Consider the following 24,919-nt stretch of genomic DNA (forward strand, 5'->3'; position numbering starts at 1 on the left):
CAGAGAGCCCAGAACCCCTGACTTGCTGAGGGGCATGCTTCCTCGCAGTACTGGGACAACGTGGCCCGGGACAGCTGTCAGGGCAGTCGTTTCCTAGTGGAGAGACAAGCTGGGAAATGAGGTCTTGGAACCACAGTTTCTTTAAACCATGCTGGGGTTTTTGTGTGTGCATCTCAGGATAAAAAAAAGAAAAAAAAAAAGTATTTTAATGTACCGTGGAACTTGGGCTCTTTACAAAATCTTCTGTAAAATGAAACCTCAGTTAACATTCCAAGCAATAGGGTATTTAGTTATCGTCTCTCTCTCTTTTTTTTTTTTTTGGTTAATGAAAATACTAGCACAAAACCAACGAACCAACCTCTGTTTAAACCCTTGTTAAAAAATCTTCTAGGCATTTGAGTTCATTTTCCTGCCTTTAGGCCAGTAAATTTGCTTAACGGTTGTCCTAAGTGAGATGCTGCCTGGGTCAGTGAACAGATTCTACCTCCGTCTCCACGGTGATGGGCATTGGAGCAGAAGGCACAGGGCGTGGGGTGCAAGGACGCCCACCTGGCCTCTGCTTCATCCTGAGCTGCTTTTTTTCTTGGCAATTTGCCTTCTCCTCAAACTGAACAGGAAATGTTGTCTTTAGCCTGTTAGCCTGGTTAATTGAGGTTTTACTTTCCACATTTTTAAGTTGTCCAATGCATTTAGTTCCTCTTGGGCTTCAGGGCAAAGAGATACAGGTTTATTTAAAAGAAAACAACCCACAATTATTGCTTTTCAATTTTTATATATTTGCCTCAGTGACTTAAATCTTCCAAATCAATTCTCATTTTGAAAGTATCTCATAGAGTGGAAAATGAGCTAAAACAAGAAGGATTCAGAAAATGCAGAATCTCTGAGAAGCAGCTGACGTCGAAAGAGTGGTTCCTGGTGGCCTGGGGAGGATTTGGAAGGCTGATTGGATACTGGGTTAAACCATTTGAGGTGGCCTTTTTTTTGCAGGTTAAATAGGGTTAATTATTGGCAGTTCCATATGGGCCAGTGTAATTAGCTCCCACCTCTGCCTCTCCTCTCCTGTACTTATCTGAAACTTCTCCCATCTGTTTTTCTAAAGAAGCAGTAACTCCATGTATTTTGCAGTTTTTATTCTGGAGCACTTCCTCACTAAGCTCCTTATTCAAGAAGCTCAGTGGGGAACCTGCGGTGTGGGCTCCGGGTACTTGGGGCCGTGACTTAGCAGGTGATGGCTTCTGAGCTACACCTGGCACATGCTAGAGTAGCTGGGCTTGGAGGAGCCTTTAAAATGGGTGTATCAGTAAGGGCCGTTAGGAGCAATACGGGGCCTGGGAAAACCATGCAAGTTTCTGTATCAACGGAGCATGTGAGCCCGGGGCTCGGGCACTTCTAGCCCCACTTGGGAAGTCTGGGTTGGAGCAATGTGGGCTCGGCTGGGGTCTCAGAAGGGCCGGAACTGGCGTTTTGTGGGGAAGCCAGGTTGTCTGGGCAGTGATTACATCCTGACAAACCTGGTCAAGTGGACTCTCTGCCGAGACAGAGCCTTTGGACGTGCCAACGATATATTCATAATTGAAATTTGTTTTCACTGTAATAAGGTCCAGTGAAATAATTGCTCTCTTCTTTTAAAATGTATAGGAAATCAGCTGCCCCTTTTCCATTTTTGAACAAAGCATTCAGTTGCTCTGCCCTGTTGGTTTACATTTCTGGCTTCCTAATGCACACTTGTTCATAAGGCCATACTTTGCTCAAGCTTTTGTAAAGAGCCCAGGTTTCTTTTCCTTTGCAGAGAGAAAAGAAAAACAAAACTCTAACTCACTCATGATTCTGCTTATAGATGACGACTTTTGGAGCTTTCCTCCACAAAGGGGCTTTCTGCAGGAACTACTTCAACTTACTGGATATGCTGGTCGTTGGGGTGTCTCTGGTGTCATTTGGGATCCAGTAAGTATTCTGGGGCGTGCGTGAATGTGTGTGTACAGGACTGTTGGGCAGGAAGGTCTATGTGAGGAATCTTAACATAATTCATAAAGCCTAGGCATCATTTTAATTATGGCATTCGGTTATCTGGGAAAGCTTAATTTGTGCCCATGCCAGAAAGCAATTGGGACAACTCATCCTTTCTTGTGTTTCTGTTTTCCTTTTTATGTCCTCTGCTGGGTTGTGCTCATTATTCTCTGTGATATTTTTTTCAAAAGAGGGTGAAAGAAGTCTAGACTAGGAGGGAGGGCAGCTGGACTCTAGTCTGGGTTCTCCAGAGGCTGGTCCAGGGCCCGGGGCCGGTGGGGGCTCCTCTCCCAGGATCTCAGTTCCCCATCTATACAGGAGGGGTTGGACGAGGTGACCTCTCAGGCCTTTCCAGCTTGGATATTGAAGGCTTCCCTTCCTCTCCAGGATAAATCAGCTGCTATGACCCTTTTGCCATCTAAAATTTTTAGCTAGGAGGGGCCAAAGCTGCAAGTCAGAGCCCCAGGACCTTTCCATGGCATTGAGGGATTTCTGGTGGGGTACAGCCCCGGCTGTACACTGCCTGCCTGCCGTACCTGGGGGTTTGGGGCAGAGGCTCCAGTGGGAGCATCCAGGGGTGGCCTTGCTTTCCTGCTGACTTTGAAGCACCTCTGCTCAGGTGCTGACCATCAGTGCCCCCCATATGAGAGCACATGTGTGCACATGGCCTCTGAACTAAAGGGAAATGAGAGGCTCTATCCCCCTCAGAAGGGGGAGGACCCCTGCCTGAAACTGCCCTGTGTGAAAATCCTCTTCCTCACCTCCCATCAGTACCCAGTGAGAGGGAGCCATGTAGTCACAACTCGGAAAGGCATTCTCACAAGTATCTTTGTAATGCCTGTAAGCTCACAGCTGTGCCTGCGCCCTTCAGCTGCGCGCCCCCCATATGCTAACCCCATACCCACTTGGGACTCACCTGATATCACCTCTATGGGGCCTTCCCAGACTCCCCAAGGTGTGTTCCCCTGGCTGCCTTCCCTCTGTTGTCACACCTACATGCTGGCTTGCAGTTGCCCATCTCTCCTGCCCAACAGCGGACTCCTTGAAGGCCAGAGAAGCCCAGCACCAGGGCACTGCAGCAGGCCTCCAAGCTTAGAAAACCAACCAAACCAACGCAACTCAGCCAAGTACTGCCTAGCGTTTACATCAGGGGGAAAGAATAAAGCAAGCTCCTAAATTGTGTCTCTGCTGCATTAGTTGTGTGCCTGTCAGGGTCTCTGAGAGTGCGGGGGGCCTGGCTTAGGACGTGCCATGGAGCGTGGGCCGGAAGGAGGAGACCCACCCTCGTGTGTGGGCCATGGGGGGAGATTAGCTCTGCTCGACGTGGCCCCACCATAGTTGTACTAAATGAAATCATCTCACAGCATTTTACCCACCGTAATATACTCTGCTTGCTTGCTTTCCTCTGCTTTTTCCCTTAGATCCAGTGCCATCTCTGTTGTGAAGATCCTGAGAGTCTTAAGGGTCCTGAGACCGCTCAGGGCAATCAACAGAGCAAAAGGACTTAAGGTTTGGATTCCTCTCCAGGCTGGGCTGGTTTTGGTTGGGGTTAGCTGTCATCACTGATTTTTCTGGGCCGGGACTGGGTTGAGGCCTGATGGATTTTCCAGTGAGCTTTGCCTTTGAAAAGAACATTTATAACCAATGAAGCTGCCTCTGCTAAGTGCTGGTAGTGTTTTTCAAGTTATTATTTTACTCACAGACTTAGAGAATGATCTTATGGTTACCAGGGCGGGAAGGGTAGGGGGAGGGATAGATTGGGAGTTTGGGATTGACATGTACACACTGCTATATTTAAAATAAAATGGCTTTCCATGAAAAAAGTTATTATTTTTTAAATTTTTTGTTAATTTAAGATGTTTTTCTTTATTTGATTACTGTTCACACTTCATTACTTTTTTCATTATTAATAGTATTCCTTTGGGTTTCTTTTAGTCTTTAAATCTATTCTTGTGCAGTTTGTACAAAAGCCCAGAGGGTTTACATTTTCCTAAGTTGTCTTATGGGGTACAGGGCCCTGTGGGCCTGTGTGCCAGGCAGTGCTGTACCCCATGGCATTTCTTCTGACTGAGCTCACTGCTTTGGAGGAAGCCAAGGAGGGACCTGCTTACAGGGCGTTCCTCCCAGGTGGCCATAATGCACTGGGGGTAACTCCATAGATAACTACCTGAAAAACGAAGCCTAAGGGACTGTCAGGTAGGAAAATAATATAAAAATGCGTATAATCATAGAAAATCTTGGCTGGTATTAGTTCATCCCGTGGCTAAAGTAACACAGGGAAGTAACGCTCCCCTGTCCCCTCCCCACCCCCTCTCCCTAGCACGTGGTCCAGTGCGTCTTTGTGGCCATCCGGACAATTGGCAACATCATGATCGTCACCACCCTCCTCCAGTTCATGTTTGCCTGCATCGGGGTGCAGCTCTTCAAGGTACAGGGAAGGGCCTTCAAGCATGGAGCCCAGCCCGTCTTCTTCAGGCAAAGCCCACATTTGACTGTCTGTCTGTTTTGTATCCAGGGAAAGTTTTATCGATGCACAGATGAAGCCAAAAGTAACCCTGAAGAATGCAGGTGAGTGTCCTGAACGTGGGAGTGGGGAATTTGGAAGAACAGATAAAAAGCTTCGAGAATCCGCTCGTGCTAGCATTTCAGAAGTTTTTGTTGTGGAGGACAAGAGGCCTGAGAGCTCAGCTCATGGCTGGAGACATGGAAGGGTTTTGTTTTGAGGTGAAATTCACATAACGTAAAATCAACCATTTCAAACTGTACAGTTCAGTGACGTTTCATACAATCACATTGTGGAGGGAGCACCACTTCTGTCTAGTTCCAAAGCTTTTCCTCACCCTTAAGGCATGGACGGATGACTTCTGACGTTTGGTACAGAATCAGTAAACTGGGGGAGAGAGTGGGCACTAAAACGTAAAATAACAATTATGAAATGCTCCCCCAAACCTCCCCCTACAGCCACGTATCCAGTTTTTTCCTCAAACCAGAACTTGAAGCTTAACTTCCTGGAGTTCAGGATCTGGCCACCCTCTTCTGACAGGTCCCAGGATGCTTCTTTCTCCTTGCTCCCGTCATCCACATCTTGGCCATATGTTCGGTCACAGTAATGGGCAGAGGAGAGAGCAGGTGGCATATACTCATTCCTCTTATCCCAATGCATCCAGAAGACTGTGAAGGTAGACACGGAGACCATTGCCTGAAGTTCTGAGACCTTAGAAGCATAGACGTCCCTGTGTCCCTGTCCTTTTGAGATGTCCCCAGGCAAGGCTGGCCTGCTTGCACTGTGTTCATTGAGGGTTTCTTTTCAGCAGAAGGTGCAGTCAGAGAGCACCAAAGGCCATGTGACTGTGGCAGTGCACCTCAGGGGCCCCGTTCACGCTCTGGGGTGGGGGGCACCCACGGAGGTGACAGCACAGTAGCCGCGTGAAGACGCTTTCCCTTCCCTCGCTAAGTCGGCCTTCTCTTCCGTGAAATAGAGACATTCTAGGAGAAATACTGTGTGCCAGCGATTATAGAATTGGTTTGGAAAGAAAACTGGGAATATTGTTAGTATAAGAGAAGGAATTTGATTAAAACTAAAATGTAGATGAGAGGATGCCTGGGCTTGTTTCCCAGAGCTTGTGGGATTCTGCATGGCCAAAACATTGCACACTTTGAGGCCATTGTATGAAGGATGGTTCTTGTTCGGTAGTTTTCATTTGTGATCAGCCTGGGTGTCTGCCTGGTTACTCTGGAGAATACTCATTTAGTCATGGCTGCACGGTTATTTGAACCGTAGAGTAGGCTAAATGCAGGGCAAGATATGGAGAAGCGCAGGCTGTGCCATGCTCAGAACAGTGGCCTGGCCGGGGGAGGGATCGGGCAGTGTGACAGATTCCACATCCTGCCAGGGTGACCGCCCACTTCCTTTCCTCTCTAGGGGGCTCTTCATCCTCTACAAGGATGGGGATGTCGATAGCCCTGTGGTCCGTGAGAGGATCTGGCAAAACAGCGATTTCAACTTTGACAACGTCCTCTCAGCTATGATGGCTCTGTTCACGGTCTCCACGTTCGAGGGCTGGCCCGCGTGAGTACCGAGATCGTGTGTCTCCCAGGGACGCTCCTGCTGCTTGGCGGGCACTCTGGGCTGAGCCGTCTCTCCTGGAGAGCGAGTCCTGCTGCTCTTCTCCAGTTTTGTAGGCCTTTTCTATGACTTTTTAACTTTGGACCACTTATCACTCACTTCCTGGCCCACAGGGCTCCTCTGTCTGATTAGGCAAAGGATTAACCCCTGTGGGCAGCCAGGACTCTCGGATTTGGGCAGCTGGGGTGGTGGAAGGGGGGTATCTCTCAGCGGGCTCCTTGGGGGGCATCACTGGATGTGGATGGGGAGTCCCCAGAGGCATTTTTCAGGCCAGCTCCCATGTCACCTCATCAGTAAAGCTGCCACTACACTGTTCCTAGAGAGGCCCTTGATAGCGTCCCAGACCGTTGATTCATTTGTTCATTCACTCCTAGTAATGTACAAATACGTGCCATTGTGCCACGTCTTTCACTGCCCCGCCCGCTGGCTCATTCATAAAGTGTGCTCTGGATACCAACTCCATGCAACATGCTGTACTAAGCCCTGTGGAAGAAACAGAGCTGTCTGGATGTGGTTTCCCCTTTCAAAGCCCACATTTAGTCAGTGTCCTCAGCCAAGCCAAGCCGGAGGGTCCTGGTGTGTCAGAGACATGCAACATAGGGTCCTGAGGAATGGCTAGGATTTTGATGGGTGAGGGAAGACAAGTGGAAAGAAGGTAGAATACAAAAGGGGAGCTCTTGTGCCTTTGTTGTTCTCTGCTCTCTGATGGCCCCCCAGCTCCTGCCACCACAACATATATACGTTGATAGAGTTCTGAGTGTCAAGTTCTCATGCCCAGAGGAGGGTGGACAGGCTGGCAGGACTCTCTGGATGTGTGGGGTGTCTGCGAAGTAGAAGGACAGTTGGGTGGGGCTTGTTCATTGGTGCATTGGTCCCGCGAGAAGAGGAGCATGGAGTGAGAGCCTGCACTCTACAGAGGTGCTAGCTGTGGTCGCAGGTTTTAAACACTGCACTTTAGTAAATCTGGGTGGCAGCTGCCACCAGGGATGGCAGGGAAATGAGCAAACTTGGGGCTTGGGGCTCAGGGGAGGTGGGCTCAACTCCTGCTCTGCCCCCAGGACTGTGACCTGGGCACTTAGATCCCTCTCTGAGCCTCCGTAAGACAGGGATGACCGTATGTCCACCTTTCCAGATGGATGTGAAAGCACCTAGCACAGTGCATGCCTCGGGTGGGTGCCTGGAAGGGCTGAATCTGCATCAGAATGAGCGTACATTGCATTGGAGGCTGTTGCAGTAATCGCCCCTCCTTCTGCTCAGAGTTCTGCCTGTGGCACATATTTAATTTTAGTGCTTGTTTCAGTTTGGGGGAAACTCTCGTAGTGCTTTGGAAATGCCCTGGCTGCTCGCTTGTTGTCTTGCGTTTACAGCTTTCTGCCAGTGTCTTCCATGTGATGTCCTTCCTCTCTTCTGTCTGTGACTAGAAAGGAGCATTATTGGATATTTGTAAAAATCTTTTCCAGTCTTCAAAGCAGTCAGTCCACAAATATATCCCAGGTGTTCCCTCTGCCAGGTGCCGGGCTGATTGACCTAATGCTCGAGAGGCTTCCTGAGGGACCTCCACGTGTCCCGGGGCCTTGGGGTGGGCTCCCAGTGAGGGGTCCGACCGTCAGTGCCCGCAGAGGTGGTCAGAAGCCAGCGGGGCTGGGCTGCTGGCCGAGCGGCGCTGGTGCTCACTGGATCCTCCGCTCTCCAGGTTGCTGTACAAAGCCATTGACTCGAACGGAGAGAACGTCGGCCCCATCTACAACTACCGCGTGGAGATCTCCATCTTCTTCATCATCTACATCATCATCGTAGCATTCTTCATGATGAACATCTTTGTGGGCTTCGTCATCGTCACATTTCAGGAGCAGGGGGAGAAAGAGTATAAGAACTGTGAGCTGGACAAAAATCAGGTTAAAGTCACACGCTGTTTGGGCTTTTGTCCCTTGAGCCAAAGAGGACTGATTTCTCTTTTGATAGCTTCCCGCATGTACAGAGAAGGGTGCCCACCTGCTCTCTCTCCCTGGGGCTTGGGCCCTGCTCAGAGCACACTCTCAGCCATTGTGAGTCATCAGTGTGGAGGGTTAGTTTCCCAGATGCAGATTAGGCTGTAATTTTGAAATTTACCCCCAGACATGTGAGTGAGAAGTCAAGATACCTAGGCCACCTTCTGTGGTCATGACCCACTAGCGACAGCTCAGAGTCATGTAGGATGGTGTGGCCTGGGGCCAGGAAGTACCCAGTGACACTCGCACAGTCCCTCCCAAGGGATAGCCTTTTATCTCCTCAACCTCGGGACTATTGACATTTGAGGCTGGATAATTCTTTGTCATGCTTGCTGTGCATGGTTGAGAAGCCTCCCTGGCCTCTACCCACTAGATTCCAGTAGCACCTTCTGCCCCCCACCCTCATTCCCGCTCCATTTTTGGTGACAACCAAAAATATCTCCAGACATTGTCAAATGTACCCTGGTTGAGAACCATTGACTTAGGAGGAAGTACCCTATCACACCACCGGGAAAGTCGCTAACTTTAAACTTGGGACTAAGATGGCACTGGCATCACTCTCTTGATCTAGCACCTTGTTTTAACCAGCCTGTTAGGTGCAGGGGCCTTTGGCTCTGATTGTGTGATGATGCGAGGGGGCCAGGAGACCTGTCTGGTCCTGTTCTACCTGCACCTGCTCTGTGACTGTGGGTGCGCCTCCACCTCCTGTCTGGGCTGTCTCCCTTCTCTCTAAATTGAGGGCGTTAAGGAGTTACTTTTAAAGGTGTTTTTCAGCCCTAAAAGATAGTCTGTGAGATCGAGATTCTGTTCTGGGAGTTTCCCCCAGGCCCTCTATCAGTAGCCATCTCTGTTTGGTGATTACATAGAGAGCAAGACTCATCTGCCAGCCTGGGCTTCCTGGCGGGAAGTCGCTGTGCATGGTGAGGCTGTCTGTCTCAGGCTGGAGCATCGCCACTGGGGGAAACAGGAGGACAGCTTGGTTTATAGGAAGACGTTGCTGTGAGTTGTCAGGGCGTCCCTGCAGATTTCATCAGTGACGGTCTGAGGGAGGCCTGGCCCAGGTCTTCACCCCTCCCAACCCCCACCAAGGAAGAAGAGTGTCAGGGCAAGACCCAGGCAGAACCAGAGCTGAAACTAGGTCACCACGAGGTCCAGGATAGGCTCCAGTCAGGGGTCCCAAGAGTCAGCATGTGAGGTCACAGCAGGGCCAGGTCCTGGACAGAGAGAGCCTGTGGTTAGTCTGGGCCTAGGAGCAAGGAGGGTATGATGTTGAAAAGGCTTTCGGGGCTGGAGACTCCCTCTGGGCTTGCTGCAAAGGGTGGACCGGTCTCGGCCCCAGGATCAGTGGGCGGGGCAGTGCTCTGGCCATCATCATGGACCATGTCCTGGGGGTTCTAAGCTGAACACAACAAGCTCCTGAGCCTCAGAAGCCCTCAGACAGACACAGAGCTCACTCACCATTAGACACTTAGGGTTAACATGCCCGTTCTGGCTTCTGGTAGGCGTCTTGTATGGGTCCATCCTGGAGCAGCCATGGGACCTCCAACCTCAGGGAGTCAGCCCAGCCCCTCTGGTTCTGGAGGATTTCCTTGCCTCTCGTTACTTGGCTTCCTTCCCTGGGCAGGAGAACTACAGATGTACTCCACCAGCATCAGGAAGGGCAGGGATAAGACGTGGGTCAAGGCTTTGCATCTCTGCTTAATGCACCGCCGGACCTCAGTCTTTTAATAAGTGAAATGGAAGCAAACTGGGTGCACTGCTTACCCTCAAAGGCTGCTGTGAGGACCAGATGAGGTGATGGAGCTCGGGGGCCCTTTGTCAGTGATGCTGAGTGGTACCTGTGCAGGGTGCGCTGGTGGTTTCCCCTCGTTCTCGCTCCCTCCCAGTAGGTGTGCACCAGCTTTTCAGGGCAGACAAGAACTGTGTCCTTCTTCCATAGACGTGCTCAGGATCCCCGTTGCTCTTTTCTGCCATTGCAGCGTCAGTGCGTTGAATACGCCTTGAAAGCACGTCCCTTGCGGAGATACATCCCCAAAAACCCCTACCAGTACAAGTTCTGGTACGTGGTGAACTCCTCGCCTTTCGAATACATGATGTTTGTCCTCATCATGCTCAACACCCTCTGCTTGGCCATGCAGGTAAAAATGGAGACAGCCGCGTGGATCACGTCGGGCCTTCGGTGCAGCCCCATGCCCCAAATTCTGAGGGTGGAATGCCGCCCCCTCACAGGAGGAAGGGTTTGATTATCTGATGAGTCTGGGCTGTAGTTTGGCCAGACTCCCATTCTGGCTAACAGTTGCCATGGCAGGAGTTTACAATCACTCTTCTGCGTAAGAGACTGTACAGCGTGACCATAAGTGACATTTCTGTGGAGCCCTAGCATGGCTTGCAGGCCTGTAAACCTTTACTGTGGGCTTCTGTGGCCAGGGAGTGGTTGTGGACTAAAGCTCTGTCTGTGTGGAAATGAACAGGCAGGGTCTTCAGTCCTGACTTGACTCCTTAGCAGCTGGGTGACCCGGAGAAAGTTATTTAAATCCCCCGAGCCTGGCTTTGTCAGTTGGTAAAGTGGGAAACAAAGTTTATGCTGGGTAATTTGTGTCAGGCACTTTGCTCTGGGCCTGTCACAGAGTGTCATTCCTGTCCTCAAGTCACTCTCAGCGTGGCAGTGGGGAGTCTTCTGGTCCGTGGAGTACTGAGTTTGACCTGCCTGACAGCGACTCTTTGCTCACTCTGGGGGCAAGGAAGGCAGCTCACTTCAATTGGCCACGTTGGATTACAGAGTGGTATTGATAGTGAACGTTTCCAGCACTTGCATTGTCCAGTGGATATTGCACTAGGACAAGAGTGGCCAAGGTCTAGATTCAGTTTCCCACTGGCTCTAAGAACTTGAGCAAATCAAACCAACTCCCAGTGCTGTCTGGAAGATGAGTGTAAAGACAGCCAAGTGTATGTTTTCTGGCCCTTTCCTTAAATTTAAGAATTCCTTATGAATGAGGACCCTCTGCTGATGTAGGGAAAAGCATGGAGGCAAGATAACAGTGCCTTTGATTGAATATAGGCCTAAATGGCATATAATGTATCCTAACCGAATCCTACCTTTGTCCATAGACCTGTGGGTGTGTTCTGCATCGTGCCTGGGTCAAGGCCCTGAGTAGAAACCCTGCTGGGAGAAAGGGTGGATTCCCTTTATTCCGAGCAGAGGAAGTGGATGTCTTTCCCCTTCATCGTTTGGTCACCCTCATCTTGTCAGGGGCCCCTGTGCTTTGTGGGGGGCCAACCATGTGCCCTCGCAGGGTCAGTGGAATCACTGGGAGAGGGTGCTGGACCAGGGAGGTTGCCTCGCTGTCCATGTGGCAGGCGGACGGACGCCTGCAGGGGGTGGCGGGCTGGGGAGCCTCCTTTTGCGAGTCTGGAGCCGACCCCTGAGAACTGTGCCTCTGCTTCCATCCACAGCACTACGAGCAGTCCAAGATGTTTAACGATGCCATGGACATCCTGAACATGGTCTTCACGGGGGTGTTCACTGTCGAGATGGTTTTGAAAGTCATTGCATTTAAACCTAAGGTGAGTTGCTGAACCCACTTGTCAAAGGCTGTAGCTGAATCACTCCAAAGAATCACCCACTTCCTGTTAGTCTTGTGTTATTGGATTATGCTGAATTTTCTGGCCGTTAACTAGCTTATCCCCTGAGAACGTTAAAATCTGATTAGGGCATCTGTGTACGGTACGGGAAAATGAATCTGCGAAAACAAAACCTCACAAAAACAATTCTGAGAAAAAGAAGAAGAGAGAATTAGGAATTGGCAGAATGGAGATTGTTTTGAAACCTGATTTTCTGTTTCTAGAAGAGCGTGTGTCAGACTGTCTCAAGGAAACTCGCCTCATTACTTGAGCATTGGAGACATTGTTTTCTTTTCACATAACCCATCAGAAATAATTCGGCCCTGATTTTACTTTTACATTTCCAGCACAAAGACTTTGGTTTTCTTTGTTCTTGGTCTACAGCATCTTTTTCACCTTTTATGGAAAATTCTACCAGCTGCAGACCTCTCACAGCCATACCATCTTTCGTTTGTTTAATTTAGAAAAATTTCACTTGACTTTAAGACAAAACAAGACATGAGCCTTTTAAACTGTGTTGGACTGCTCTGCGTATTATGTCTCCTAGGACAGAGTGACTCCAGTCCACAGTTGTCAACGTCTGTAGCATAAGAGACAGATAGTATAGTGTCGAAGAGCACGCACCATTCTGGGACCAGACTGGATTCAAATCCCCAAGCAAGTTGTCGATACTTCACTGCTCTGTGCCTCCATTTCCTCACCCATGAAATGAGGGCGCTAGTAGTCCTACTTCATAGGGCAGTTTGGAGGAGTAAGAATCACTCTGTGTGCCACGCTTACAAGAGTGCTCGGCATGTAGCCCCATGCTGTAGATGTGTCAGGACTGTTACTATGACGACCACCATCCCCATCATCAAGTGATGATGTTCCCTCGTCCTAAAACCCTAGATGGAGGAGCAGATCCTGGCCGAGCTGTGAGACATTTGACCCTCAGTTTCTTTTCTAGCAAAGCCTCCGCCCATCAGAGTTAGAGAATGAGTTCAGTGACCCCAGTGTCTGTTCATCAGGGTGTAAGGTATCTGACAACACTAATTTAAGTAAGACTCAGATTATGAAATGACGGTTTCACATACTCCATCCGTAAGTGGGATTCTAATTCAGAACTGTTCCTTCCTTTAATTTGAATTAATTCCTATGCAATCTTTATCAGATCTTTGTGGACCAAAAAGAAAAGACGCTTGTAAGTGATCGATCGGGGTGATTGCAGTGGGGTCAAACTTGGCATTTTTGCATGGCCAGATGCTAATTACTGTGACTTGTCCATATCTCCACACATGCACATTCTTCCCCGCCCCCACCAAACTCTTCTGAATATCCTTTGAGATTTTTGGTTTGCTTCCCTTTCCCCTTTCCGTCTTTGATCAACATTTGTCTGGACTGATGGAAAGGTTGCAGAGTAAGAACTCCAGAAGCACTTGATCAAGGCAACATGGCACATTTATTTATCTATGCAGCATTTCCTAGATCCCCTCGCCATGTCTTGCCCTGCCTGGTGATTAAGCTCTGAGAAGGCACATTTGTCCATGGCATGTGTGAGTCCGTGTGTGTCTGCGTGTGCACTGTCAGCGGCTGTGTCCGGTGAACCACTGATACCAAACCTGGGAGGAGAGTTCAGTGGCGTGTGAACAGGCTGGTGAGGCCGAGGGGAAATGAGTAGCTAATTTATAATCAGTACTGATCGATCAGAGTTTTTAAATGAGTGATTTCCACTAGAAATTGTGCCGCTTCGTAGTTTTCCTCCACAAGGTATTTTCACAGCAGAAGACAACCTCAGATTACAAGCGAGAAAAATTTTAAAACAGCCATAGCAGCACCTCTACGCTTGAGGGACACTGTCACTGCATTTGCGAAGCAGATGGATTTGGTGTTGTGACGGTGTGTCTGGAGGAGCCGGAGAGAGTCATTTCACCAAGAAGCAAAGCTCTTCTTAAAACGCTTCCTGACTCTCCTGTCTCCTCTTTGGTGTTAGCAAAGTAAGGCCAGGCGAGTAGTCTTCCACAAAGAAGTCAGCGAGGCCCTCCTACCCATCAGAGGGGCAGTGGGGCTGAGGAGGCGCGTTGCAAAGGTGGCAGGAGGAAGCCTCCCTGTGAGGAGATGGCCAGAGGGGCAGAGGGCTGGGAACCTGGCCCATAAGCTTCATCTCAGAAAGTCTTTGTCTCTCCTGGGGAGCTTTGTCGCAGGGTCCTTCGGGGCTGTGTTCTCCACAGTGAGAGGCGCATGTTCTGGGAGAACTTGTCAGCATCTGTCAGGAGAGACAGGGTTGTAGCTGTTTTGTAATAGAAATACAGAGGGTGAAGTTAGAATCCTTCCTGGGAGGTGAGAAGCCATCATAGGAGGAAGGGTTCAAACAAGTGGAGGATCCCGACTCCTTTTATACTCAAGGGCCTGACTGGTAAAGGGGGCCTCCTGAGTGAGAGCCCATTTAGAGGGATGTGGTCCGAGCTGGGAGCTTCCCTGGTGGGGAGGTGGGATCATTCCAGGGGAAAAGTTGTTCTGAGTGTGGGTTAGGCAAGCATGGAAGGTGGGGAGATGCCAAAGAGCCAAGGAAGGAGGGCCGAGCAAGCAGGCTGCTCAGGGGGTTGTGTCGGCTCCCCAGGGAAGACCCACCCATCGGGCATTGACCTCGTGCGCTTGGAGCGACTGAGCCGCCCTAGGGTTTTGAGAGGTGGGCCATGATGTAGATAAGAGCCAAGTCCTGTTCCCCTGGGTTTCCCCTCCAGTACTCCCAAGGGGCAGCCGCTGGACTTCTCAAGTGAATTCTCTTGCTGCAAGGAAGGAGATTGAAGAAGAAGGGCTTTGTCCAAAGTACTGGCTCCCGTAGGTCTAAGGAGCACTTCTGATTTGTCTGAGGTTCCTTCTTTGTGCTTCCGGAAGCCGCCCATCTGGTGTTTTGTCCAGCACCTGTTCAAGTACGTTACCTGCCTCCATGTGGGCTTTTCCTCAGGGAGCCACGCTTTGTTCCCAAGTCTTAGACCTCGAAGCATTTGGATCTTGGTTCTACACTTGACCCTTGAACAACATGTGGGTTAATCTGAGTATTACTTAGAGCCACCGCTCCCTATCCCAGGTTCCTCTGCACCCATTCATTCATCCAACCACAAACCACACAGGGCTGTGGTATTTACTCTTGAAAAACATCCATGTGTATGTGGACACGCACAGTTCAAAGCCACATTGTTCAAGCGTCAACTGTACCTTGAAAATGTCTAATTGACCTGCCTAGCCACTTGAGCTTGGAAAACGTTGAGAGTTACTGGGTTTGGGGAAAGAAGAAAACGTTTTAGTGCTGTGCTCGTGCTTTTGTGCAGAGCAGATGTGTCGTGGACACTGGGTCACCTGGCCCCATATGCCTCCCAGGACAGCACTCCCTCCCCCAGGGTCCCTGGCAGGAATAAGGCTGCTTAATCAGCCCCAGCAATTTTCCTGGAGCACATTCTGCACCTCCTGGGAAGAAACCCTGACACTATCTTTTCAGTTCTTCAGTGATCACATATATATATCTCATAAATGTATCTCAGTGATTTATTTTAATGCCAAATAATGCTTGAGAGGAAATATTAACTCTCCTTAACTAGAACTTGATGTCAGACTCCTTCATGGGCTCAGCCTATCCCTTCAAGGCCGGGGTATCCCAGAGCTCCCTCCTGGTCCCCTTCTCCCCTGATAAGGTGCATGCACGCCCAGGGCCTCAGTGGCCAGCTCGTCTCACCCCAGCCTCTGCCGCCCTCCTCCCTCTTGCATCCCTTGACTGCTGAACCATCCCCTGCCTCTGGCCTCAGCACCCCCCCTTCATCTTCCACACACTCCCTTTGTAAACCAAAAGCTGACCATGCCACCTGTTGTATGAAAAAAAAAGGTAATGTCATAGTCGAAAATTCAAAGTTCTGCACCAAGCACTAGCACACTTACATTTCCGCCTCATTTCCGGCCGCGTGCTCCCAGCCATTCCTCCTCTGCACCCCATCCCCACTGTTACCATGCGGGACTTTTCCGTGGCACGTGCTTCTGTGTCTGGAAGCCCTTTTCCCACCTTGTTATCTTTTAAGGCCTGTCTGGAATGTGGGCTCCTCCATCAGAGTGTCCCCCCAGCCCAGCCAGGGTCGGCTCTCCCCTCCACATGTGCTTCTGTTAGATGCTCACTGTGCACTGTCAACATCAATACCCCCCATATCTCCCTCTCCACTAGCTGATGAGCAGCTGCTCAAGGCTGGGTTGTGTTTGTCTCACGCGACGCCTGCTACATGCTGGTTACTCCGTGGGAAGTGGTGGAAGGAAGAAAGGAATGGATGGATGAGCCTGTGGGTGCAGCCTCTTGGCATCAGGCACTACCGGCTTTTCTATCACAGGAGATGTGGGCAGAGCAGAGTGGCCAAAAGTGAACGTATTTTTCTTTAAGCCTCCACTTGACCTTTGGAAAGGCTTATGCTGGTTAGAAAGCTGTCAGTTACAGTTTCCACCAGAAGTTGGCACTGTGGGTCATCCCTTGGGTCGAATGCTTCCCAGACAGTCCCTGGCAGAAATTGGTACGTGATCCGGCTGCCTCAGTAAACCCCAAAAGGCTGGGCAGCGAAAAGATCCTGGACTTGGGCTGCTTCTCTTGTTTCCATTGCATAGACCTTGCCACCCGCCGTGTGCCAAGCCCATGCTCTATCCTGGCTGGGGGTCCAGCTCTCCTTCCAGGAGCCTATAGTCTAGCCGGAGATTATGTTAATGGACCATCAAGATAGAGTTCTTAGAGACAAGGGAGCTTCCTGGCCCTAAGCCCACGTTAGTCTGGGTTATGATTTTAAATTCCCGGAGTTAGAAGTGTTTCCGAGTAATAAATGTTATTGCGTGTGGCTGACTTGCTTGATCCTTTCAAATGGGTGAAGCTGGACAAAAAATAATAAGAGCCAACTGTGGCCAGACTGGTAGGGACTGCTGGTTCCACCTGAGGGGCCCTGGCCTCCACATTCAGTTGTAGGAGACCCTCTTGTGACTGGCCAAGAGGAGAGAGTATGCAGGTGGGCGTCGTGCTAGAAGCCCTAACCTTCTGCTTACCCAGACGCTGCGGTGGCTTTGATGGGAAAGGGGTGGGGCTGAGTCATACTCACTTGACCGTGATTTTATTACCTAGGAGGCTACTAAACAGGGAAACAGGATGTGGGAAGAAGGGGCGGGGGCTGGCATTTTCTGCCTCCCCGGGACCCCTAGCAAGCCATCTGGCCAGAGCCTGTGATTCCGGCCACCTGCCTGCAGCAACTCAAGCCTCCTGTCGCCTAGATAAGGATCTCAGTCCAGGAACCCTCTAGAATTTGGGCACAACTCTGTGAGTGCGGTGGACCCTCCAGAGAGGGTGTTGATGAGATTACCAAAGAGTTCCAGGCAGGACCCCAAACATCAAGCTCCTCTCGTGTTGATTTAAAGTGACTTTATACACCACAGGGGGCCAGGATGGGCCAGTTGGAGAATAGTTTGCAGGCTGATAGGAATGATCCGAAGGTGAATACTGATCATTCTGGAGAGACAGAGACACAGAGACATACAGAGAGAGAGGAGCTATTCAGGAATAAAGTCTCAAGTAGGTAAGAGGGGCATTCAGTGCCCTGAATGCTAGTGGGCTTGGCATCCGGTAAAGGATGTACTGTAGCAAGAGGGGGGCAGGGCCCGTGGTGTGGGACAGGACAAGAGGGACAGTGGGTCTTCACTGCTCTCTGTGCCCTAGAGCCCCAGTTGTTCCTGATGACCACACGTTTCTAAGGCATCAGTTCCTCTCTAGAGGAGAGGGAAAGGCTCACCGTGCTCTCTGCAGTTCTGAGTTGCTGTTAAATCCATGAAGAAGAGGACAGGCTCTGCACCTCAGAGCGTGCTCTGTGGCCAGGCCGCCAGTCAGCCCACTGTGTGTTACCGTTCGCAGTGATGCAAATAATTTAAGAGCAAACGCTGTGTTCTCACAACCCGGGTACAACGGTGGCACTCAGCGCGCCATGTGATCCAGCTGACTTTTTGGGTTGGCGTCGTCCTCAGGGAGGGAAGCAGAATGTGCCTTTATGTCCCGGTGCACGCTCTGGGTCTCCTCTCTGACCAGCACAGCCGGCTTCCTGAGGGGCACCGGTCGTGTCCTCACCATGGCCCGCCTCTCCTGTTTCGCCAGCCAAGAGTCCCACATCTTGAGAAGAGAAGCTGTAAGGAGTGAGACGTTGTCTTTATTAAGCAGATGCTCCCCTTAGACGTTTATCACAGGTCATCAGAGCTGGTGCAGGCGAGCTTTTGTTTACTTGTTAGAGCGCTGACAGAGGGGTCTGGGAGGGTGGCAGTCAGTCCGTGAGGGTAAGTAACTATGAGAGAGGTGCTGGGATTGTGGGAGAGGAGGAGAGAGGAGATGGCGGGGGGGGGGCGGGGGCGGGGTCAGAAGTTACGGCAGTTCGTTGGGAAAACCTTACATTATTTAAGATGAGATTTTTAAAAAATCTCAAACCCTAAGTCAGCGTTACAGGTCCCCCATGAATGCAGCTGGGGTGATTAACAGTGATTAGAACAAACATCACTCCTCCGGTTGTTAGAACAGCCAGCGTTCTCCATAGTGTCATAAAAGGCTAGGGCTCCGCAGTGGCTTCCTCTGGGCCTGCACTTGATCACCAATTCAGGGGACCTGACACTTCAAAGTACCTTCTGTTCCGGTGTTCTTGATCCAGCACTAAGTGTACCCCGTTGTAAGCACACTGGCTCCTTTTTATATGATTCAGACCTGAATTTTTATTTCCACAACACATCCTGGCTTGTTAAAAAGATGCAGTTGATTTGCAGACAGTCGTTGACCTTGCAACCAGAAGCCTCCATGCACTGTTCTCCCCACCACCCCCTCCGACTGAGGGCTTCCTGGGGGGTATCAGGAGACAACAGGCAGTAATTTAGCACCTACTGTGCTGAGCCCAGAAGAGGATGCAAAACGTATGCCATGTATGTACAGATTTGTAAGTCACAGTCGTTGGGATGTTGTACCTTCAACAAGATACAAGGACCTGAAGTAACAAGAATAGGGTAGAGCTGCATGACCAGGAGGGTGCAAGTTGGTGGAAGGAGGAGGCCTTGCCACGTGTCAACCACTATATGGGCTTACTGCTCCGGGCTGGGTGGTGGGATTAGTGGAGGAGGGGACAGGGCTGTCAGCACAGTCCTCATCCTCAGAGGGTTTTCCGTGAGGTAGACCTGTGGGCAGAGGCCCCAGATTCAGTGACCAAGACCTGAGAGACATTCGGAGTCCCCAGGATGGGAGGTATAAGTCAGGAGGATCTGAAAACATGCCATCAGGGCGTTGGCATTTGAGCTGAGTGTGAAGGAGGAAGTGGACATGGGCAGGTAGAGGTGGGGTGGGGAGGCCGGGATCCCAGAGGCCTCAGGAGGTGGGCAAGAACCTGGTGGTGGTTTGAGGGATGGAAAGGAGTCCGCTCAGCCTGGAGGATGCAGAGGGAGGGGAGGGAGGCCAGAGCTGGAGAGGAAGAAGGAGCCTGTCAGGAGATAGGGGCGGCTCTGGGGGACAGTGGGAGCCCTCGAGCATCAGCACCATCCCTCAGCGCTCCTTCCCCTGTGAGACCTTCTGTGCACTGATCCCGCAGCCCTACAAGCCACACCTCTGCCTTAGACAGTGTGCATCGCTGGCCTGTCTCCCTGTAAGCCTTCGTGTCCCTTTAGACCGAGAGCTCTGTGAGGACATCCTGCCGTGGGGCACACCCTTTGCAGTACTTGGACTGTCGAGGAGGGGCAGGGATACTGGTTTGTTTCAAGGGCACAGCAGTGAGAAGGTGTGAAACGCTGGTCATAGTGGTCTTGACATGGAAGAAGAGAAGGAGGTGATTGGGAACCCCATGCAAGGAGTAGGAGGGCCTTCTCCTCCCTCAGCTAGTGAGGGGTTGGGGTTGTGACCTTGAGTGCCAGGGCAGGATCGCCAAGTGCCTCGCTCTGTCCTGCAGGTACTTGGCTTGGTTCAGTGCTGCCCAGGGCCGCGGTCTGCATCGTGTGTGTGTGTGTGTGTGTGTGTGGGTGTGTGTCTGTGGTGTGTGGGTGTGGTGTGTGTGTCTGTGTGTGGGGGGTGTGTGTGTGTATGTCTGTGTATGTGGTGTCTGTGTGTGGGGTGTGTGTGTGTGTGTGTCTGTGTGTGTGGGGTGTGTGTGTGGTGTGTGTGTCTGTGTGTGTGTGTGTGTCGGCCCATGCACCCGTGGCCTCTCTCACACATGCAGGTGCCCCCGCCCTGTGTCCCTCTGCACCGGTGGACGGTATGGTCGCTTCCCTTTGGCCATCCCACCCCCCCTGGTTGCCGTGGTTGCTGCGGGGCCCGGGTGTGTCCCCACGTGGTCGGCGTGGCTTCTCCTTCCTACGTGCTCATAAACATCTGCCCCCGCCCGCTCTGTCCAGGGGTACTTTAGTGATGCCTGGAACACGTTTGACTCCCTCATCGTAATCGGCAGCATTATAGACGTGGCGCTCAGCGAAGCTGACGTGAGTATGTGCCCGCCCAGGGCCACCTCCCATCCTGTCTCTGTCTGCACACCCGCCCGGCCCTGCACTGCATCACCTGGACAAGTCACAGAGCCCAGTCGTACTTGATCGAAAATCAGGAGTTTTCTAACGAGAGCTGCAGAAAAGAGGCCTTTTAGCGTAGAGCTTGATCCCCAGGCCTTTAGACACACATCACCTTTTGGAGGACTGACTGTTTTGCAACGTTAAGCCGAGTCAGCGGTAGGCAGGGCAAGATAGGCATCTCTAACTGTTTTTATTTGCTGTATCAGAAGCAATACCCGAAGTGATGTACCTATAACATGTTTGTTTTAGGGTGATTTTTCAAGTAGCCAGGTGGCTTGATGCTAGAATGTTCCCCTTTTATAACACTGTCCTTTTCTTCTTTTTTTCCTGTTGTGCTTCCTCTCTTCTGTGGCTTCTGAATGCTTGCTCTAACAGCACTATTTCACTGATGCATGGAACACTTTTGATGCCTTAATTGTTGTTGGTAGCGTCGTTGATATTGCTATAACTGAAGTGAATGTAAGTAGCAAATTTTGTGTCCTATAACCTCGTTAAGTCTAACACAGAGGAGACCAGAAACCCTCCCCACGGATCTCTGTACACTTTAGAAATTCAAGCACACATTTGCTTCAAAGACTAAGAACATTTTGTCCTCTTCCCTCCCTCCCCCGGCCCCCCATCCCCCCATCCCCTTCCCCTGAACGAGAGTGGGGAAGTAAATGTAGAATTGCCATTTTGGAAGGAAAACACTATTTTTAAAGAAGACCCTATTAAAATGTTAAGGGCTAGGAGTTAATTGTGTGGATGTGTGAACATTATTGCTCAGTAGCTGGGTGACCTCGGCAGGGCCCCTGGCTGCTTCATGCCTCAATTTTTTGAGCTGGAAAGCAGAGTTCATAACGTGTGCCCTGGTACCCACTGTGGGTCTGTGAAGGCACAGGAGGGAAACCCCACAGCCGTGCCCTGAGCACGTGGCCACCGCTGCGGGTGTCCTCACCTGTACCCTGTGTCTGCTGAGCCCTACTGGTGATGCTGGGGAACATGCCTATTCTAGCTCCCCAAATAGTGACGCAGATTGAAGGCTGCCCTGGGCCAGGGGACAGAGGGCCTCGTGTATATTAGGAGAGGGTGTCAGCGCTCCTTTGTTGCACCCAGTTGAATCCTTTGTTGAGGAGCAGTGGTAGGTGGAGTGAACACCCCGCCCAACCTTTAGGAAGCATCCTGGGAAGCTTCCTCAAAATTCAGAGGCTGCAGAAAGGGGAGCACCGCCTCCCACTGGCCCCTCTCAGATCTGACCCACGCCCAGACCGGGAGGGCCTGATGCGGGCAGAACTGGCCGTGCCCACCTGGTCTGTCCCCAGTTCATCAGAAGGCCTCCGTGGGTGCCCAGGTTGTGTGGAGCCCTTCACAGGGACAGCTGGAGCATGGGGTGGGCTGCCGTGCTGTGCTGGCTTCCTGCTGCCCGGTGCCAACCTGGCCCTCCTCCCCCCATGCCTGGCTGGGAAGGGGTTGCCACGCTCTGCCTGGCTGACACCTGCGGGCTTATATGGTCCATCCTGGTGCCCAGACAGCCTGTACCAAATAAGAATGATGAGATCTCTGTATGCCACCACTTTGGGGGCCAGGCTGACCGTGGAGTGTAGAGTAGCAGGACAGCGCTAGCCTGGAGCTGGGCCTCACTTCCCTCGTGGACCAGTGGGATGAATGATGTCTGCCCTCCCTGCTTCTTAGGTACGTTGCAATGATAAAATGATAGGCATATTTGTGAAAATACTTGCTTAAACTCCCAAAGTGTTAGGGAGATACAATGGTATTATCTTAAATATAGATTTTCCTTATAATAATAAGCGAATTGAACTGGAAGACATTACCATGTCCATGAGGGTGTGAGTTAAGCTTCATGACACTCAAATTCATGCCAAGACCAGGTACTGAAATGGTATTTTACTAGATTTAGGTACATAAATCTGCCAACCTCCATAAGCCCAGACTTATATAAATTCCACGTTATGTGAAATATTCCACAAGTCAGGTATAAAATTGCCATTCATAATGTGTGAATTATGCTTGGTTATAAAATAATCTGATGCTAATGGGAGAACATAGGACCCTCCCTGGGCTGCCCGGGGCTCTCTCCTGAGTTTATGAGCAGACATCTGCCTGCTTAATCATCTCACCACATAAAGCACTTACAGCCTCCATCAAAGTACACTTACGTGAACATTCTGGAACCAGACCCTCATGTAAGTCAGAGGTGGTCTATAATGGAACTGAAAATACCATAAATGACAATTTGAGCAGGTCTCCCTGGAGCGCTCCGTGCTTCACGTGGTGTGTAGGTGGTGGGGTCCATGCTTAGCTTCTGGGCACCAGGATGTGGCCAGGGTTTGTTCACCAAGCGGACAGCCCAGCTCTCTAATGCCTGACCCCCCACGCTGGCGCACCACCGACAGTACGCGCGGCTTCCTGGCTGCCTCGCCGCGTGCTGGGGCTGAGCCCGCTGTGCCTTCCCTCTGGTTCAGCCCTGCCCAGCAGTGTCTCAGACATGTCCGCCGTCACCTTCCATCAGTCAGGAAAGCCACAGGTCTATAAAAGCCCACACGAAATTTTTTAGTTAGCATTTGACTTCGGGGTTTCTGTATAATACAGGCTTTCACTGGCATTCAGTCAGACTGAAAAATCCCACCAGTCAACATCCTCGTACTGTTTTTCAGTACGTGACCTTTCCCCTGGTCAGATGGAGCCTGAGACCAAACCTTCCTGAGCCAGGAGCAATGCGAGTTCAAGGCCCTGGCCCAGTAGAAAACCACCTTAGGGGACCTCAGCATTTCTGTGCTGGGCCTCAGTGAAAAGGGGATGCTCGAGGCCACCTTCTCATTTATTCAGTCCTTCATCACATCTGTATTGGGCATCTACGACCCTCAGGCCACGGCACAAAGACAGGAGAGACTGGATGTCCTTAACCTCTGGTGACATAACTCTCTGTAGCCGGTGGTTCCTCTACACGCCCCCATGCCGAGTTCCCCGGGAAGCAGCACACATCATTTCCCTTGGTGGCCCTGTCCCCCACACTCCTGACTCAGCTGAGCATGAATACTCTTGGTCCATTGTTGGCTGTTTTTAGCTGCCCTAAGTCATCATTTTTTGCAATGTTTAACTTGCTGTGCTGTCTCTCCCAACCTCTGTTGCTCTTCCTTTTCTGTTGCCTAATTGATTTTCATGTTGGTTTTGTTTTTAGAAAATTGTAGCGGCAAGTATATATAAACATATATACGGTGAAGTCGTTGTTAAAGCAAAAGCACTCGAAAGACTGTATACCTGTCTTTGGCTTCTGCACCTTTGGTTTTTGCTGAGTTTCACAGGAGTGCTGTGGATCGTGGTCATCTAAATTGTTTGCTGTGCCCTATTTTGTTGTCTCCAGCCTGGGGCCTGAGCTGGGACCATCTTGGTCAGTCACGCTTGGCTCTGTGACATGGCCGCATAGTCTTCAAGAATGAACGATGCGGCCTGGAAATGAGAAATCGAGCTTGCGTTTGTATTCTTTGCAAAAACATTTTGGATGGCCCTTTCTGTTGTCCGGCTTGCATGCTCACCTGGCCCTCTCCCTCCTGCCGCCCCCTCCCATGACCCCTACCCTGCCACGGTCATGGTTTGATAGCTCTCATGGACTTGCCTTCATCACAGTTGGTCATAATGTCATCAAGCTGCTAAAATGTCAGATGAGGACTGGCAGGCTCGGTTTTGCTCCTTCTTCGATGCCTGTTTGTTCCTTGAATGGAGAAATGATCCAGCATCATATTCTCTCTAACCTGGGGAATGGCTGTTGCTGACATTTAGTCTTTCCGATTATCGTTATTGGCGGGGAGGCAAAACACTTGTTTAGCAGCAATGTCTGCACTGTTATTCCTTAAGAGTATGTACAAAGTCAGTAGGGAGGTCACTCCCAGGGACCTAAGAATTGTCCCTGACTTGTCGTGTACCCGGGGTGGGCCAAGTGGCCCACAGCTACACTCAGCCTCTTGTTCTAAATCCATGGTCAGGTTGTTCAGCCCTCCATCCTGTATGCTACCCCTTTTCTAGGGACCAGGTCGCTGGTTTCTGGAGACAAACTCAGCAATCCCCAATACAGAAGCCTTCCATCCCAGAGGTGTTACATGCCAGGTCAGAAGTAGTCAGAGAGAGGCTCCCCAACAAGAACTCTTCAGGATGCCTCAGGGTAACTGGTCTGCTTCCTGTCTGAATTGGAAAACTGCATCCTTTCAGCTTTTCTAGGAAGAGATGGGGATTAATGCATAAATGCAGACTGATCCCTTTGCACTTGGGAAACTCAGGGCTCATTTGCCTTCCGTAGTTGCAGGGAGTTGGCCCAGAGCCTACATTGCAAGAGCCTGCTTGGGAGCCCTGTGGGAAGGAGCTTTCCAGACTCTGGCATATAATTTGGCTTCCTGAGGCTGAGGGTCCATTTCCCTGTAGGGTTTCCAGATGAAGACTGTGGCATCTCGGGAAGGAGTTACCGAGGTCCTGTAGTCCAGGCCCTGGGATGACACTGGAATTCCATCTATTGAAACATCATTCAGCCCCTAGTGCTGTCAATGGAAAACTCCCTGGGGAGTGAGACCTTCCCTAGTCTCACAGCCTCTGGGGGTGTCCTGCGGTTGATCCCAGGAGTGGCAGCTTG

General features: G+C 50.8%; 1 protein-coding gene across 3 annotated transcripts in view; it reads left to right on the forward strand.

Annotated features, from left to right (window-relative positions):
* Window positions 1–24,919, forward strand: part of CACNA1D (calcium voltage-gated channel subunit alpha1 D) — a 322,894-nt gene that overhangs the window by 255,612 nt on the left and 42,363 nt on the right. For all 3 annotated transcript variants that reach the window (XM_060109148.1, XM_060109149.1, XM_060109147.1), the window contains 9 exons: window positions 1,838–1,944; window positions 3,429–3,516; window positions 4,328–4,435; window positions 4,523–4,575; window positions 5,930–6,076; window positions 7,827–8,028; window positions 10,101–10,259; window positions 11,575–11,685; window positions 20,134–20,217. In XM_060109148.1, coding sequence (XP_059965131.1) covers window positions 1,838–1,944; window positions 3,429–3,516; window positions 4,328–4,435; window positions 4,523–4,575; window positions 5,930–6,076; window positions 7,827–8,028; window positions 10,101–10,259; window positions 11,575–11,685; window positions 20,134–20,217 — 1,059 coding nt within the window. The remainder of the gene's footprint in view (window positions 1–1,837; window positions 1,945–3,428; window positions 3,517–4,327; window positions 4,436–4,522; window positions 4,576–5,929; window positions 6,077–7,826; window positions 8,029–10,100; window positions 10,260–11,574; window positions 11,686–20,133; window positions 20,218–24,919) is intronic.

The sequence above is a fragment of the Mesoplodon densirostris genome, chromosome 10, assembly GCF_025265405.1.
Source record: "Mesoplodon densirostris isolate mMesDen1 chromosome 10, mMesDen1 primary haplotype, whole genome shotgun sequence".
NCBI lineage: Eukaryota > Metazoa > Chordata > Mammalia > Artiodactyla > Ziphiidae > Mesoplodon > Mesoplodon densirostris.